Genomic DNA, 16,250 nt, shown 5'->3' with positions numbered 1-16,250 from the left:
CTAAAGGAGACTTTTAATATTACTGTATGTTACATTGTTCCCTACATGAATATGGTACAGAACCAACTGTAATCAATGTTAATGGCATTTTTTCTTTTGAAGTCCAAACATACCAATAGCTAGATATATATGGGGCCCTGTGAGGCAACTTCACAATACAGTGAGTTACTTTTCTTTTATGTACAAATATTATTTGGTTTGATGTTACCTAAAAGGTGCTTTAAGGTGAACCGGGAAACCTTCTGTGAAGCCAAAAAGTTGTTTGTTTGATGTTGAAGAAAAGCCCTGTTGTTCTTGTTTTCAACATTATGGGAGCTATAACAAGGGATCTTTTTTTCATTTTTACATTGTAATTCGATAAATTTCTCATAATATTTCTACATTACTAGTACGATTTATTGTAATTTGGCCATACAAAAAATATATACTCACAACCATTCATTACATCCACTGATTTGTTGTTAACAGTGGCAAAGGTTAGCTGATAAAAAGAAAAACCTGAACAATGTATTCATTTCGCTTGGTCTGCGGACTACTTTCTGACTAAAGATCAAACTAACATCAAGTTATAAAATAGTGAAATTCTCCTTTAATATTTGCTTGAGCAGTTTTGACCAACGTCCTATTACAAAAGGGGGGAAAAAAAGAAAAGGGGAAGTTGTTTTTCTAACTTAATGCACTTGTAAGTGAGCTGTGTCTGACAATTAGTCAAATATTTATTGGACAGGGTGAGTTGTTGGTGTGCATACAGAGAGGAGAGGAGGTCGGCAGCGCCCTCAACACCCAGTACTCTGGGTTTGTCAGCGCTAAAAAAGCCCAGACAGAGGAGTGACCAGGCCCCGTCATTAGCCTGGTTTCCCAATAGATCCCGGTGGAGATCTAATAGGTTGGAATGTCGAAGGGCAAAGACAATATATTTTAGGAAGCTGACAGGATTTCTTCTCCAAATTCATCTAGACTAGGATCACATTAGAAGCATTCTACAGAATGAACCAGGTAGTGTCTTGGCCAAGCAGAGGTTCGGATTGAGCAGCCTACTAGAAGTTGTGTTAGAATGGCTAGAAATATCTACACTAAATGAATTATTTCTTTGTGATTAACTGGTGTGCTAACGTTTAAGGGAGAACATTTTGGCAAATGAGGTTATATATAAGAATACATCTCAGACGTCTCAAGCCTCACCACAACAGAGGTTCACCACCTACCCAGAGCTAGCCTAGTGATCTGGGTGTCAGCCTGTCCCACTTCTTGTGTTGTTTCGACAACTCCTGTCTTTTTATCTCTGGAGTGAAAGCACATCACATATGGACCAATTTCTCATCAGCTGCAGCCTACTTTTAACCAGCACATTTTCAGGGATGTTTATTAATGCATTTGCTAGAGGGACTTCTTCTCTTTCTATAAACAAGCATAATAGATCCCTTTGTTTAGGACAGTCAAATTAAGTTAGGTTGCCCTGATGTCAGCTAAACTATTTTTGGGTTAAACAGTGCTCTGCCGGGCATAAGAGGCTGGGATTATTTCAGAGATATAGCGTATGTTTAATTCTGTCCCAAACAGAGACATTCACAGAACCAACCTGCAGGCTCCGGCACTGACGTCAAACCAGAGTGGTTATTTTAAGCAGACAGCGAGTAAGAAATGTGCCAGTTCAACTGTCTGTTTTAAAGGGGAATCTTAGCACTAGTTCTGAAAAGCCATTGCATCACACAAACTGAACTAAAAAGGTATGGATAGCTATCAAATGCTATCTAGACAGCTGATATAGTACATCTTTCAAATGTTTGACTTTTTCCATTTAAAAATAATAACAGTAATATTAATAATCCTAACTACGATTACATCTATGGGACTTCCTCATCTGCTGCAGTCACAGATCTGCAGAACCGATTTTAAAAGAACATGAAAAAATATGCACGTTTCAAATAGTTCCTCAACAATGAAAGCTGTTGGCACAACTATGGGAGCAAAAATGTTCTGACTAGCTCTAATTCAGCAAGTGAGTGGGGAAGTACAGAGCTGCATACCACCCATTCAGTACAGAGCTTTGGCTGACATTTATGCAACCCCTAAAATGGATGTGTTTGGTACTTTTCTATTGATGACATCATGTACTGGCAGGCGTGTGAACTTCAAGCCACTAGCTTCTATATAAGCCCTTTCAGAGTGCTCTGCACACCCGGGACCATAGGTCCTGCTGAGATATGTGGCCGTGGAAGAGCTTGGACTTTCAATAAAACAGCTGGAAGGCCAGAGTCTGGAGTCTTCTGACTTCTAGGGGGACTTGTATGTGTGGCTATGTGAATGAGTTTCCCATGTCGAGTGTGTGTGTGTGAAAGCTCTGAACCCTAGAGGACAGCGCAGTGTTCTTCAACCCTAGTTTCCATAACCTCTATACCTGTAAAATGTGTCACCAATTACAGTGGCAAACCTCTAAACCGCAACCGTCTACTCGTTTCACTTACCCTTAATAAGCCCCAGCTAAACCGTGGTACATTTTCACATGCGCCTGCAATCAATGCAAAGCAGCGAGGAAGGACAGAAATGGCAGTGAAAAACAAGGCTGCCAGTGGAAACAGGAAACAATCTGTGGGTGTAACGTGAAATGATGTACATGCGTAGAGAACACACCGTGGCCGGCACGCGAACACCACGGAGCCCTAAGCGGGCCAGATATTCTGTCACAGTGCACAAATCTAGACCTTCCATGGTGAGTCCTTATAGGCTGCCACTGAGCAGGCAGAAATAAGCGATGCACCCCTGACAGTAATTAGAGGGAAGGATTACGTCATTTCAGATGCAGCAGCCTCTAAAGCGCTGCCGTAACACTGTCATACGCTCATACGCTCAGACCGAAGCTGTGTCGTAGCCCTTCACGACAACACAGTCAAACCACTAATCTGTCATTACCTGTTCAAAAACACCAATAATGAATGGGGGGGGGGGGGGGTGGTGCACCGTGTGAATCGAACACTGTTCAACTATCGAAACCAAAACGGCCCGCCCGAAAATCCACCCGAGACAAGTTGGCCACTTCAAAAATAACTTCAAAATGATACTCTCGACATCAGCTCGGCACGAGAGGCTAAAAAAGGGAATGGGTCATATAGGGGGGTGCAGTATTGAAGGTGAGTGACTGGCTCGTCGCCCTCCATCGCGCTCCGTCTGCCCTGTGCTGCAGCCCCGCAGTTCTATTTCCATCCTGCTGTAATGATCTGTGGCTATCTGAAGCCCAGGGAAATCAAAGCGCGGGCCTAAAGGCTCTCGGCACAGGGCAGCAGGAGTGAGCGGACAGGACAGGATGGATGATGTCATGGGAGAGGAGCAGGCGGCGGGTCAGCAGGGCAGAGGAGGCGCTGCTATGTGCTGCCCGCTGGTATCCATGGGGAGAGGGCGTGGCCCGGCCAGAGGGACGGATGAAGGAGACACGAATGGAGGAAGGACATCAGTTCAATGCCAGGGGCCGCGTGTCTGTTGAGGAAATCTGACGCAGTCCTTTGGGGAGAGCTGAGGTGAGAACCGGGACCGTGCAAGGGCAGTGCCGGCCCGAGAACAGCCGAGTGGATGAGAACAGCCGAGTGGATGAGGGCTTATGATTCACAGCTCGGAGAAGGCAGGCTACAATGTATTTGCAGAAGTAGTTGAGTCTTGGCAGAGAGCGAGGACCAAGTGCACTTTGATCTGGCGGATCTGTGGTTCATTTGTTTGACAGACGATAAAACCAGTGCAAAGTAGATAGGGAGTGGCTACACACTGATAACCTTTGATAGATCTGAGTACTGCAATTCAGCTGACTTCCACCTCTATAAAAAGATCATCACTTCGACTATGAAAGCAAACACACTGATACGCAGATTACATGGGTGATACTGTATCTACATCAGAAAGAATGCCTTTTACTAACAGCACAGGACATCCAGGATATTGTAAATCAATATACCTTCATATTTTTAGAGGACAGGGAAAACCATTGTTCACTGTTATGATGGACCTGGTATATAATAGTCTTAATAGAAACATTACTGTGTTCTATGGGAAAGCCTGTAACATTTTACTAAGCAGAAGGTGAATTAACTTCCTCTTCTGTTCTATTCTTTCTATACCCACAAGAACAGAAACCGTTCCTCTTGTGCTTCAGCAGTGCGTGCCAAAGTGGAAGTGAGTTTGTATCACGTTCTAATTTTAAAAACAGCCTTACTCAGCCCTTCTGCATTTTTCCAGGGCCGGGTTAACCACCTTTTAGTAATTACAACCTCTAATGTTGAAATACCAATAGTTCTCTACTTCTGGCCGGGATTCAGGTGAATATGAGGAAAGTGTGGGCGAGAGGAGGATTGTGTAATGTTTTTTTTTTTTGTGGGTTGACATGTTTCATGGACAGTCTCCAATGTGGGTAGAGGGCATGAGTGTGGGCTGGGACTGGCTGGCTGTAGGGAACAGTACGCACCAGCAGGTGTCCCTGTGAATAGCACAAGTAGACACACTGGCCCTAGAATGTCTTATGTCATTTAGAGACGAGCTCTGCCAGCTCTTGCAAAACCAACATTCCTGTCTCTGTTGTTAATTTTTGGCAGCTGGCTTGGGTTGTCAATGAAAGCAGACATTTCACCGGAGTAAAGGGGAAAAAGCTCCAAACATTAAGACAGGGAATTCACTTCCAAGAACAAAAAAAAAAAAAAAAAAGTCTGACAGGCAATTGGCTACTTTAGGGCTCTGGCATAGACATTGGCAAGCCACCCTGGTTGAAAGGACACATCTCCCCCTAAAACTAGTGCTCCAGGAACCCTGTCAAACCACTGACCCAAAATCCTCTGCAATATATTATGGGTAACAAATAAGCCTAGAGACCGCAGTGATTTATATCAGGCGTGCCATGTCCCGCCTGTGCTCCCTGAGTTCATTCATCTTTTAAAAAAGATACATGGCCCTATTTCTCACAAATTTCCCCTCCAAGAACAGGAAAAGCAAAGTGAAGGCCAAGACAACACGTGACATGCAGAAGCTCTGCCTGAGTATTTCGCTGGATACCAAACACTTTGGAAGCGACATGAACAATGTGTTTAATTAATTGCCCAATGTACATTTGACACCTTGGAGGTGGTTGTTTGAATCCAAGAGCTTTGATATCTTTCATATTAAAGGGGTTTTGGGCCAACAACCTTTTAAGAGTTTGATGTTCAGAGTGCAGTTAATGTAATAAATGCAACGTATTAACAGAGGACAACGATTTGTCATGATTAACATGTATAATTATAGCACTACTTGATTATTGTGTAACTAATTGCCAATTATGATCCAATGTTTCAGTTAAAATTTTGAATTTGATTCCTGTAACTATTTGTTGCAAGGCACATTATGACCGTAACCCAAAACCTGATGTAAAAACAAAGATGTGAAGGAAGGTTTTGAGATAATGATGGAACCATATTTATATATATGATTTCAGATCTGAATTGGTTTCGGTTGTCTGCACTGACTTTGGAGTCCAACCTGACCATCCTTATTAATAACCCTAATTACTTTTCAACTGGTATTAGATGTGGGATGCACAATGAAGAGGTAAGGGCATTTATACCATAAGAAAATCTTTACTCACTAGATTTAAAAGCAAATAGACCAACGTAACTTTTTGGGGCTAATTGCTGATCCTGAAATCCACTCTTGTGCATCAACACCAAAATGTTGGACATATTGGGGGGTGGGGTCTGACCAAAGCACCAAAAGACCAGACACGTCAGGCACACAAGGTTCCCTCTTTTGGGAGGGGATGAGTGGACGGACACGCTGTGGTTGGGCATATGGATTTACGGGTGATTGGAATGAGGCCAAAGACAAAATGAAGACAGCCTGTTCCACACAGTAACCAAGGGGTGCCAACTGAAGAAAGGACAGGTAGAATCCAGGAATAAGAGATGCTTGTGTGTCTGCTTTGTTATATATGTTGTTTTATGTGAGGATTCACATGTATTTTGTGTATAACAAATGCTTATTGGAACTAAGAAAGCCCTGTCATACTAAATTTGGGTTTGATAATTGATTTAAAAGTTTGAATTGGGATTTGGAAAAGCGAAAGGGAGTGACACAGATCTGGCCGTGTGCTGTGAAGAACAGAGAGAGAGAAGGTGTGCTACTCACACACAACATCGTGTGAGCATTGTAAAAGAAAGGGATCAGCCTCCAGCCTCTTTGACTGTTCCATGAATTTTATTATGGAGGAAAAGGATTTCCTTACGAATTTATGAAGGGCTGTAGTTGAAATTAGGTTTGGATGATTATTCAATCATATTCGTTCTTCTGATTAGGTTTTGAAAAGCGATTGTAGCGGTGGTATTGAGTTACACTGTAAATGTCTGTGTTCAGTGCCGAGGAAGGAGACTTGAGGCGGCGGTAAAGCTAGTCCAACGCATTCCTCTAACCTCGCTTACATTTTGTGCCAAGGTTTCATATGATTTTCAAACTTCAGGAGATGTCCGCATGCCAGGGAGTGAGGCTGACTGAGAACCGAGGCCAGAGCCATGACTGGGGGGGCTGCAAGTCATCCAAGCAATTGTCAAGGAGAGTAACGGCCAATTAGACCACGCTAATGTCACTAGATAAATCACACTGCATCCATCCTTAATTTGACAGCTCGCGCTATTACGTGTGATGCAGTTTTCCTATCTGCTCAGTGTACGCCGCAGAATCAAGAGACTGTTAGCGGCACCAAACAACCACTTCTGTAACGGGTACTGTGGGAACTGAAGGCCAAGCCCTGAAGTCAGAGGTTTGATCCTAGCCAGGGATTAAGAGTGCTGTGTTGGCTTTGGAAAGCATTTAGGGGTGTCTCCATTACCTGGCCACTGGGTCGAGGTCATTCAGGTCATTCAGGCGCTTACAGTGCACTGGATGTAATACCTGTTTAGACCTAGAGACAGGTTCACAGTGATACGCAATATCAGTGATATGTAACAAGTTGACTATTTATCCTTTAGGATCCAATGTTTCTATTCATCCATACATTTTCTGGTATTTTCATTTTCAACTCAATATCAAGGAACAGATGTACAAGAAAGTAAGGTTTTGAGTAAATGATTCCATATTGAGTAAATGGAGCCACATTAAATGTTTCTGTCCAGACGTCTGTCTGGGCTTCCTGCTTTGGCGTCTGTTATCTCTACACTTGTCTTTAAAGCTTCTCATGCTCTGGAAGCCAGCCTGACCTTCCTTTATTATTGACATCCCTTTAACCCTTCAATACGGTTGCAGTTGAAAAAGGCAATTAGTCATTTAGCAGACAAATGTATACAGAGCAGCTTACAGTATCTATAGCATACATTTTAATGTGTACCTAATGCATACATTTAAATGTATATCTAGTGCATACATTTTAATGTTCTCAAGTGACTCATACATTTGAACTGATGCACAACTGATCCAATATGGGGATTGAACCTGGAATTCTGGTATTGCCAGCACAGGACCTTAAAATCTGAATAACATGCACACCAAGTTTGTTGTCTATTTGGAATTTAACTTACAAATAATTTGAATAGGGCACACCCCAAGGGATATAGACTTCACTGCATCTTAATTTAACCCCCCCCCCTCCCCCCCCCCCGATTATTACTACTCTGATTATTTCTCAAAGATCGCATTTTTGTCATGAGATGTTAGGTGGCATTTTATAGTTGCTTATTCTAAGTAACCCACAAGACCACAATCACCAGAATTTTAAGTCCACTGAAATCATAATAAAGGTTTTGAGATATTTCTTTGAACTTAAGGTTATAGTAACTATAGATAATAAATGCATACAATTATTAAGCCATTTTAATTTAATTCCATAAATCAAATATACTTTAAATTAACTTCCTGCTTCCTTTTGGGGTGTGGCAATTTTAAATACAATTGAAATACCAGATTTTAAAATAACAGAGCACAATTTACCCCAACCCTGAGTCACGCAGTCCACTCAAATTAAACAAATTAAATATATCCGGAATTAAATACAATGTTTGCATGCATACTCATCCTAGTTAGCCAATGTCTGAACACCGTCACATGAACAGGTACAGACAGTTAGGTTGGAACATACTCCTAACGTCAGATTGATCAGAGCAATACATTGACACAGGATACAGTACCACTTCTTGCAAACAGCAAAAAGCTTGAGAACAATAGGCCTATAACTTTGTGGCTATCATTTTAATGTTAACCAAGCGTCAATGGAAGTCATAAAAATACATATCTAAAGACTTACGGCAAAGTTAAGTGCTGGACCTTTCAGATGCTATTAATACAACACTAGATGCCTGCAAAGACTCAGTTAAGATGGTTTTCAGAGGTTTTGCCAAAAACCAAGTTCATTTCAAAAAGAGTCTCCTGAGAACACATTGACTCAGTTTGACGAGATCAAAAGACAAACACACAGCTGCCAAAAAAGTTTTTGATATAATAAGTGTATTCTGTATGAATCAACTTTTCCATATATATATATATATATATATATATATATATATATATATATATATATATATATATATCTCCGGAAAAAAATATGAGACCACTGCACATTTTACTTTCCTTTCCAAAAAAGTTGAAAAGGAGGATTTTGAGTGAGGAACAGAAGGGTTAAAATTAAAAGACCACTGGAAACTGAATGCTTGTGTTTCTCACTCAAAACTTTCCTTTTCTACTTTTTTGGAAAGGAAAGAAAAAGGTGCAGTGGTCTCTTAATTTTTTCTGGAGCTATATATATATATAAATAATTCTCGAATTCCTGCTTGCATACTGGACTTTGAATAACTGTACACATACATAAATCAATGTGTTGCTTCACCATGATCTTCAAAAGGCTTTGGGTAAACCTCACAGGGAGTTGATTTCTGGACATTATCGGACTATTTCTATTCCCCATTTCTGTTCAACATAATGACAACAACTTTCTTGGTGTCTAATATTTGTCAGAATTGTTTGCAACAGGGACAGAGGAGGAAGTGTGAAGCAAGGTTTTTTGTTTTTTACTTCTTTCGGTTTAAATGATTTCCAGACTGCATCCTCATGGGGGATGACTGGCCCCAGCTCACACCTGTTACTGCCCCCCTCTGTCCAGTGCTAGACACTGCGCCCTTATCAATGACCTCTTCACATTTTTCAGAGGACCTATAAATACAAAGAAATGCATAATGAAGAATCAATGGTCTGTCCTAAATCACCCACGTTTATATGTTCCATTGAACATAATGTAGTCCATAAAAAACATGTTATATTTGTCTAAAAAATTCAATGTTTATATACAGTATTTTCATACAAAAAACGACATCGCCTAGCACACACCCTGCCACACGATCTTGAAGTACAGAATATTCCTTTAACTCTCTTTTTAAGAATAACATACAAAAAAAAAAAAAATAATCCTGATCAAATCATATACTATTTTCAACTCAAATAAGAAACCAAAAGGATTCCAATTATGCAAATGGACAAAGTAAGGATTGGGGTGAGGTTACCAATTCAACTTCAACTGAAAATGTTTTACTATTAAATCAGCTGTCAAAACACACTCCACCAGCTGGCTGAGAATCCAGTTAGGGGATATATATTCATGGAGTACTAAAAATGTTTTCCTTTCCAACTGATGTTTAGTGTTTGATCTAGAAAAAACACATTGTCCTACACGTTGCAGGGGCAGTTTCTCGTACAGCGCAGCCTGTGAAACTGTACTAACAACCAATCCACGACAGGTTTAACAGACTCTATATGAAGACAGATGTTTCAGTTGGCCCAGATTTAATCTGACCAAATGACTAGTGAGAACAAAACATGCATGCATGTGTCAGAAGATCCTTGTACAAATGGCAAACAACAAAGGAGCCAGGGTTCTGAAGAATGCTCCGAAATGACTTCAGCCTGTCTCTCTAAAGCAGGACCATTTGTATGGATAGAGTTTCTCACAGTAAACCTAAGCCCAAAAGGCACAGAGCATATTTCTCAAACGAATCCACAAATCCATTTCTAAGTCAAGGGGTCTTTGAAGTCATTCCTACTAACAAGCTTTGGAATCTCCCTATTAAGTCTCCAGCAGCTCATCATACACATCCCCAACTGTGAAAAAGGTTCATTAAAAGGGAAAATACCATATTTTGGTGGTTGTTTCATTAGTCGACTGTTGATACATTTGCAATTGATTCATGTTATCAATCAGGTTTAAGATATAGAAAATTCAATACAAAGTGTCAAAGTATTATGCATCTTGCATTGTCACGTTGTGTGTGACATCTTCCTGTGCAAATAAAGGAAATGTTTTATTAAAAGCTAATTTTATGTTACACCAGGGCTCCATCACGCTAACACTTATTGACACACAATTCTATCTCTTATGACAAGAAATACACTATACAATTACATATTGCTATGAAATGTTGCAGAATTTCCTGATTTCACAGCACATCAAAAATCCTTGTCTGAAATATGTATGTTGCCTACTGATAGAACAGGTTCCCACCAAATTGACAGTTTCATGGCTACTGGGAGTGAATTACCCCTTTAAACGTCTGTGTGTGATACCACATTAGTCATTCAGGATTCAACATCCCGAACCATCTTTTCAACCAAATAGCAACAGGAACGGATTCCTCCACCATTTTCACTCAATCCCTTTTTCCATCCAACGGCTAATTTGAAATGCAGCCATTTTTGAAAGCAGCAAGTTCTGCTCACACTCTGCATTATTCACTGTTTCCAAGAAACTCTAGGCACCCTGGAGGAATATGCCTTCTCTCATTTTCATATTTGTCCTTTAAGATTGGGGTTTTCAAATGTGGGTCCCGGACACCTGGGCATCCACAGGGGATTGCTACAGGGATTGCAGCAACACTGTAGAAGGTGAAAGAAATTCACCCATTTTAGGCTATTTTTCTGTAAAATATGTATTAGTTTTATTCAATACCTGCATTACATGAATGGGGCACAATCAATGTTTTTCGGTCTCTCCTATTCACACCTACTGACAATCACGTTTTCCTGTCCAGTAATTTCATTACGTTCTTTGAAAGATGTCTCCACTTTCATGGTTATCCCTGTTGTTTCCGTCTGCTTGCTGTGGTAAAACCATGTGCAGTTGAGGACTTCAATCTGTCATATAATACAGTGTTCCAGTACAATAGGAATCCCATTCTGGTTTCTTTCATGTTTAAAAGCGTGGTTAAATAACCCAACATCGCAAATGATTGTGCCCCATAGGCCCACACACCCTGTGAGTTGGAGTGGGGAGAAAACATTGAGTAGGACTTGGGCAACACTTAATAACTAATAAAGGTTCACTTACGGAAAAAGTTAAATATATCCAGACTTTTATTACAGACCTACCTGACTGAAATGTATGTGGAAGAACAGTAAACTACACATTATCGGAAGAGCATCTCACAAACAAAATAGCTTGAAGCAAATTAAAACTCCAGATATTTGGTGTTAAGGTGGATTAAAGTCCATAATAAGATGCAGCCACAGCCTTCATTTAAAAAAGAATGTGACAACAAGGGGTGTATTTTACAACTCTATATCAGGAGTACACAACACAGGCCTTCAATAATTACTTCATAGGAGGAGTACACAACTCAGGACTCAAGACTTACTCAACAACTCAAGACTTAGTCAAGCAGATGTTGTTTCTCCTTGGCTCCAAAATTGAAGGCCTAGATGAAAAATGAGCTGCATCCTCTACAGAGGCCTGAACGCTGCGCATAGCTCTGGTGGCAGTATCATGACAAACCATCATGCGTGTGTTTCGTGTGTCAGTACTCACAGGAGCCCACGTCTCCTTGCAGCTGCAGGATTTGCGGTACGGGCATGGTGAGGACCACGGCATCAAACTGCTCCGGAGCCCTGCCCTTAGGAGACACCTCCCAGCTGGAGCCCTTCCGGTAGATGTGGGTGACGTGGTGGTCAAACAGCACCTCGGCTCCTGCTTGGTGGCGGAGATGGAGAGTTGGTATTGTGGCAGTGAACCACGGGGACAGATGGAGGAAAACAGGGGAAGGAAGGAGGAAATTCAGGATGTCAAATATAGAGTGAGGGTTTAGAACCGTGTGGTTAATGATGAATGCCGTCTGGAGATGGCACCACAGCATTTGTTGAAAATGCTGGGGACACGCGAAGTGTAGAACAACACGCTGCCATACCAACTTCGGCTCCTCAATGATGAACAGGGACAATGAAACGGAGAAGGTGAATTAGAGCAAGGATCACCCCTCTCCGAAGACCAGGAAGTGAACACTCCAGGAGTAGACTGCAGTATGAAGAAATAATGTGTTGCTTTTAGAGATCGAGAACAAGGTTAAGAGGCACCATGACTTTCTAGGACAGAAAAACACAGAATCCTCACAGAAGTGGAAACTGCAGATAAATAGGTTTGTGAATTGATCTGCTAATAATGTCCTACTTGGTTTTGTTAAATTGTTTTTATTAGTTACAGTAATGGTGTAGTGAACTGGGGCAATTTATATAGTTACACTAACACCCATAATTTCGCAAGGCCAATTGGTTCCTCTCAGAACCTCGGAATAGTCTGATGGTGTCCACATTCTTTCAGTTTATGTTTTTGGGGCAGTCTACTCCTGGCTATTTGAAGTTAATATATTAGTTTTCCACATTTGGCATCTTGCTTAGGGTAATTTTAACAATGTGTGTCCCAAACCAGCAGTCGTGACATGTGCTTAGCAGGAGACAACAAAAGTGAAACATGAAATTAATTTCAATAGTTAGCCAACATATAGTGAAGAAAATAAATCCAAACTGTTACAGTTGCCACAAAAAATTGGTAACAGACTCTTTTTTCTGTACCTCTACATTACACAAATTGCTTGTGTCCAGTCTCACTTCAAATGTCAAACTCCTTACTCGCTTAGTTAGTTCCGCTTCCACTCAGATCGGTCAGAACCTAGCTGAAACTCTGGACCCGAAGTGGATTCCAGATGTATTAGAGGGTGCTGAGTTATGCAGTTACCTTAAGAATTGCACTCTGTTTCAAGACAATCGGGTCATGGGAGGATGGCCCCGTTTTTTATTCAGGTATCCCTGAGTTACTGCACCACCAGTCCCCACCCAGACACAGCTCCCACCCACAATCCCCTGCCACCGCGGGAGATAAAGGGACAGACTCCAACAAGGTCAAACACACTGGAGACGGACATAAAACAGCAAAGGGTACGAGACAGAGCTACCTGACTGCTTGAGGAAATGTTTGACAATAGAAGACACTCCCGTTGGAGTGATGTAGTTTTTCTGGCCTCCCACCTTCACCACCTCCCCTTCCACCAAAGACACCAGGGGCTTCAAAACACCACTGGCCAGCAGCTCTTCATAGAAACTGAAACACAGTCGGATGATGATAAGGACCGTCTAGGAACCAAAACGTGTGGCAAAAACGTTACTCAAAGTTAGACCAATCAAAACGACACCAAAGGATGTTTTGCTGCTGCTTACAAATATCACTGGTAATATGTAAAACATCCACATTGGATTGTACTTGTAACGTGATGGAACGGTTATTGTACTGGAGATTTTGGCTAGACCCGACTTAGAACAACAGGTTGGAGAATTCTGAGACACATTGGGGAATACTGTACTTGTGATGTATTTGGGCATAGTGGGGTGTGGCAGTAATGTACTGTGCGCCAAGATCAACTATGCAAGAGGCATCAGATGGACTTCTGCTGGTCGACATTCTTCCTCCTGCAATGCAGAGATCACAACTGATTTAGAGTCATAAAAAACATTTTCCATCACGGCAGTTTTTTTTTTCCATGATAACAACAAACAGAATGGAACAACGGTTTTGTGACTAGCTGGAAGACCGTCAGTTGGATTGGACATGGGAGGAAGTGCCCCCCATGGCTCATATAATACCCTACATCATCTTAAAGAATATTCCTGCCCAAGATTTCTAGCAACAGGAAAGTACAGAAGTTTTTTTTAGTTGCTCGTAGAAACACTGTTACATTCAGAACTTTTTTTCTACTTTCTTTCTACTTTGTACCGTTGGTAGGGTACAAAGTATAGATTACCCATACCAAATGTGTCAAAGTCACTGGGAGGACAGCAAACCCAATGGTACGGCATGATGTAATCGAATCGATTGAACTTCTTGGGAACATCCAAGGAGACATCCAGGTAGCAGCTGCACATATCTCAGTCAGGGCGATGCCTTTTAGCGCAGCACACAAAGTTATCACGCCTCTAGTAGAGTGGTCCTGTATATTAAAGCCAGATAATACTACCCCACACCTTTGTAGGCCTGAGTGATGGGTAGCCTTGGGTGTCCTGGTAAACATCGCTACATGCTGGCAAATCTTCAGGAAAGCCCAAGAATCTGACTAAATAGGTTTCCCTCACCCAGACCCGGCGACCGGGGGGCGGGGGTGCAAAAGGGGGCATTGCCCCGCCAGATAGAATCTGTGCCCCCCCCAGTTTTGTTTCCCCATAAGCACTGCAAAAGGTATATGAATTAGATATGCCCCCTCAGTCATATGCCAGCTCGTACGTCTGCCACCTGGGATAACATGCTAGCTACTTACAAACGTCTAGCTCCAGAAGCTGTATACGAAGTTTGACTTGGCAGAGTTTTGTACAATTATAATTATGTAGGCCTTTTTTATTTAATAATACTAATAATGTTACAAATAATATTTTATATATTTACAAAGATACACCGATCAGCCATAACATTACAACCACCTGCCTAATATCGTGTAGGTCCCCATTTTGCTGCCAAAACAGCCCTGACCCATTGAGGCGTGGATTCCAGTAGACCTCTGAAGGTGTGCTAATTTGAGCTACAGTAGCTTGTCTGTTGGATCGTAACACACGGGCCAGCCTTCGCTCTCCATGTGCATCTGTGAGCCTTGGCCTTCCTTCCTTGGACCACTTTTGATAGGTATCGACCACCGCAGAACGGGAACACCCCAGAAGAGCAGCCGTCTAGCCATCACAATTTGGCCCTTGTCAAAGTCGCTCAGATCCTTACGCTTGCCCATTTTCCCTGCTTGTAACACATCAACTTTGAGGACAGGTGCCATGATAACGAGAGTATCAGTGTCATTCACTTCACCTGTCAATGTTATGGCTGATCAGTGTATTCAGTCAATTCTGTTCTGACAGTGCTTTCAGGACGCATACATCCCCAGAGAATACACATTGTGCTATATGTCTTTGCACCATAACCCACTTGTTCATTGGAAATGACTGAACTTCTGTTGTTACGCATATGCAATGGCATATGCTACTACGTAGTAATATTGACCATACGTACCACACCACCTAATGCTTAAGAGAAGTTCTTGGGAAAAATGCAAAAACCACTAGGGTTATAACAGACATAACCCTAGTGGTTTTTGCATTTTGCCCAAGAACTTCTCTTAAGCATTAGGTGGTGTGGTACGTATGGTCAATATTACTACGTAGTAATACTGACCATACGTAGCACACCACCTATTGCCTTTATCGCTGGTGGCTGAAAGCTGCGGTATATGCTACTGACACTGTGCTAATGCTATAATAAAATGTGCAGTGCTGCTCTAATTGCGTTGGTAACCGGTTCATATCAATAAGGCATCTCAGGAGTTGGTGATCTAAGCAATTAAACGCTCAGTTAGAACAGCAAAAAGTGATTATGTCATAGCCGTGGTATATATATTTTGAAACGTATACCACGGGTAGCATCCAATCATACCACCCGGCTTATAGCCATACCACCCGGCTTATAAACTGCTAAATGCATACAGCCTACTGTATACAGGCACTCTACGTTGCGCCCTGTACACGATCAGCTCATAACCTGCTATATTGGCGTCGTGATTTTTTATGTCATGATTTAAAAGGATATAATTTTGTACGACAACTGCATATTGTAACGGTCTATAGCTCAGCTTCTGTGCGGGATATTTGTTTATATACAATCTAATTACAAATTACACAAACTTACCTGTCCCTCGGGACTTATCCCAGACAACAATTTTAACTTTGTTGGCCATTTCTCTCCGTAGAAGACAAGCACATACACTGCCTGTCAAACCAGCACCAACTATAAGGACTCGCGACATTGTCTCCTAAACTCTAAACAATTCACAATTCAATGAGTTTCACAAAATCGTCTTGTTTTATATGATTTGGCAATGCCACATAATTTCATTCACCTCAAGAAATATTGAAATTAGACCCTATTGGCCGAACAAAATGTTCCCTTGGTTGATACAATCCTTTCAACCAATCGCCAA

General features: G+C 41.6%; 1 protein-coding gene across 2 annotated transcripts in view; it reads right to left on the bottom strand.

Annotated features, from left to right (window-relative positions):
* The window catches only part of rnls (renalase, FAD-dependent amine oxidase), a 33,307-nt gene extending 17,114 nt beyond the window's left edge, over positions 1-16,193 (bottom strand). Inside the window, exons 1-4 of one of the 2 annotated variants that reach the window (XM_013133927.4) lie at positions 15,959-16,193; positions 13,605-13,710; positions 13,200-13,345; positions 11,783-11,944 (exon numbers count right to left, since the gene is read on the bottom strand). In XM_013133927.4, the coding sequence (XP_012989381.1) occupies positions 11,783-11,944; positions 13,200-13,345; positions 13,605-13,710; positions 15,959-16,076 (532 nt within the window). In that variant the 5' untranslated portion in view covers positions 16,077-16,193. The remainder of the gene's footprint in view (positions 1-11,782; positions 11,945-13,199; positions 13,346-13,604; positions 13,711-15,958) is intronic. The other variant, XM_013133928.4, reaches the window with a different exon arrangement.
* Between the last annotated feature and the right edge of the window lie 57 nt (positions 16,194-16,250).

Source organism: Esox lucius, chromosome 5 (assembly GCF_011004845.1).
Source record: "Esox lucius isolate fEsoLuc1 chromosome 5, fEsoLuc1.pri, whole genome shotgun sequence".
Classification (NCBI taxonomy): domain Eukaryota; kingdom Metazoa; phylum Chordata; class Actinopteri; order Esociformes; family Esocidae; genus Esox; species Esox lucius.
This window is presented reverse-complemented; position numbering and strand designations above follow the sequence as displayed.